Source organism: Polyodon spathula, unplaced genomic scaffold (assembly GCF_017654505.1).
Source record: "Polyodon spathula isolate WHYD16114869_AA unplaced genomic scaffold, ASM1765450v1 scaffolds_2704, whole genome shotgun sequence".
Classification (NCBI taxonomy): Eukaryota; Metazoa; Chordata; class Actinopteri; order Acipenseriformes; family Polyodontidae; genus Polyodon; species Polyodon spathula.
The window spans coordinates 1,718-3,896 of NW_024474172.1; the positions used below are offsets into that span (position 1 = coordinate 1,718).

The 2,179-nt window shown below is 39.6% G+C and overlaps 1 protein-coding gene across 1 annotated transcript; it reads right to left on the reverse strand.

Moving 5' to 3' along the window:
- Positions 1-1,287: 1,287 nt before the first annotated feature.
- Positions 1,288-1,931, reverse strand: LOC121310862 (E3 ubiquitin/ISG15 ligase TRIM25-like; the record flags this gene model as incomplete). The annotated part of the gene is made up of 1 exon (XM_041243796.1): positions 1,288-1,931. A coding segment is annotated over exon 1 (588 nt), but the record flags the coding sequence as incomplete, so codon positions are not given.
- Between the last annotated feature and the right edge of the window lie 248 nt (positions 1,932-2,179).

Sequence of the window (2,179 nt, forward strand, 5' to 3'; positions counted from 1 at the left end):
AAGTGTTTTTGTGTGTTTTTTGTTTCCTACACCAAAGAGGGTGAGTGTGAGATTGAGTGTTGTTTTCCATGCAAGCCCAGTTTGTTCCCTTTCATTTGATGGGAGACACTTGCATGCCACCCCTACAGTTATGGAGCTGTGCGCACAAATTTGAAAACAGGGAAAACAAGCCAAAATTGGTCCGGACCTCAAAGAGTTTTAAAATAATTGCTTGGCTTTGCTGGGAACTTGATGTTTCCACAGTGCTCGTCTATGACTATACTTTTTTACAATGTTGCTACTGCTATGATTGTTTAGGGTTTCCATGCTCAGGTTTAAATGCTATTACATTGGTTATAAGATTTAGGTATAATATAATAATAATGTATTATATATTGGTAGTTGTTTGTGAACATACTTCCTCTTTCTTGCTGCAGGGCAAGATGGGGGATTTGTTAACCCTTGAGATGAAGGCTAAGCTAATCCCCGTTCGGATGGGTATGCTTTCCCACCAGCTCTACGAGACTGAAAAAAAGTTCTCTTGAAAACCTTCAAGGAAATAGGTACGTTCGCGTTTCACGTGAACACTTCGGTAGCTGAATGAGTCTTATCACATATTGAAATCATTTGTTTTGGGTATTTTTTTTTTTTTTTTTGCAATATTTTCCCATCCTATAACAAACGTCAAATCTGTTCAAAATTACAACTTATTTAACCAGACAGAAATTAAGGTGTCGATAGTCTCGTTATAACTCAATCCAAGTTGTTGGACCGAGCGTTATTGACATCCAACTTTCACATTGGGGTTAATACCTTATATGAGACACATCAGTCTTTGTGAACGAGCCTCGAAGGATTGTGTCAGAACACAACTCGTATAAGAGTCCAAAAGTTTGAAACTGAAACAAGCTTGAAGTTCGATTCAAAGAGAGTTGCTCTCACCGAGAAGTCTTTTCGAAGCCGAGTACAAACGTTTTTTCAAAGTTGGTGACCAATTAAACTATAATATCTTAAACAATGAAACAGACATATGATTTTATAAAATAACCAAATATACAAAATACTAGCAATATAAATTATAATATTTTTACATTAAATTCCAATCTGCCCTCCAACTACCCAACTCAGCTTGAAATACATTTGAATCCATAGAAAAATTAAAAAACTACAGCTCTTTAAATAGCTCTTAATATACAATTCAAATCTGATCTAATGTGAAACTGTATAACCTAGTAAACAGACATGTTAAATATCCCTGGGAATTCTTATCTTCTAGGATAGCTATAGGGAAATGGTTCAAACCCTTACCTGTTTCCCAGTCCTTTCTTTCTCAGCTGAGACTGTATCATGACTCTTGTGTTCATCTTGTGTACACAACAAGCAAATACACGTCTGATCGGTTCTACAGAAGACCTCCAAAACCTTTTGGTGTTCAGCACAAAGCTTCTGCTCCAGATTTCCAGTTGCATTGACCAGCTTGTGCCTCTTGAAAGCAGCCCCCTCATAGTGTGGCTTGACGTGTGTTTCACAGTAAGAGGCCAGGCACGTCAAACAGGATTTCACAGCTTTGAACTTCCTCCCAGTGCAGAAATCACACGGCACATCTCCAGGTCCAGCATCACTGTGAGCAGGAGGAGGATTGAGTCCTGTCTTCTTTAATTCCTCCACGACCTCAGCCAGCACGGTGTTTCTGCACAGAACAGGCCTTGGGGTAAAGGTCTTTCTGCACTGGGGGCAGCTGTAGACACCTGTATGATCAGTCTGATCCCAGCAGTTCTTAATACACCCCATACAGTAACTGTGTCCACATGGAATAGCGACTGGGTCCTTCAATAGCTCCAGACACACTGAACAGCTAAACTGGTCATGTGCTACAAGAATATTTGCTTCTGCCATTTCTGCTGCAGTGGGACAGACAGACTGACGATTTCACAAGAAATGAGACCACTGTGCTGATTTCCTAGAACTGAGTAAAGCTCTCAGAGGTGGGGTTTGGGACTGAGGCCAGGTTTAGACAAGCAGGCTGAGCAGAGACTGCTGAATCAGTGACTCTATGAAACTGTTTCTAAATCATTCAGCAAATATTACAATGTGAAGATTAGCAATTAAACAACTCATTTGGCAGGTTGTTGTTTTTTTATTGTTTAATATTTGGGCTGAAGAGTCTAACATTGTGTTTCAGCTCAAAATCTATAACATG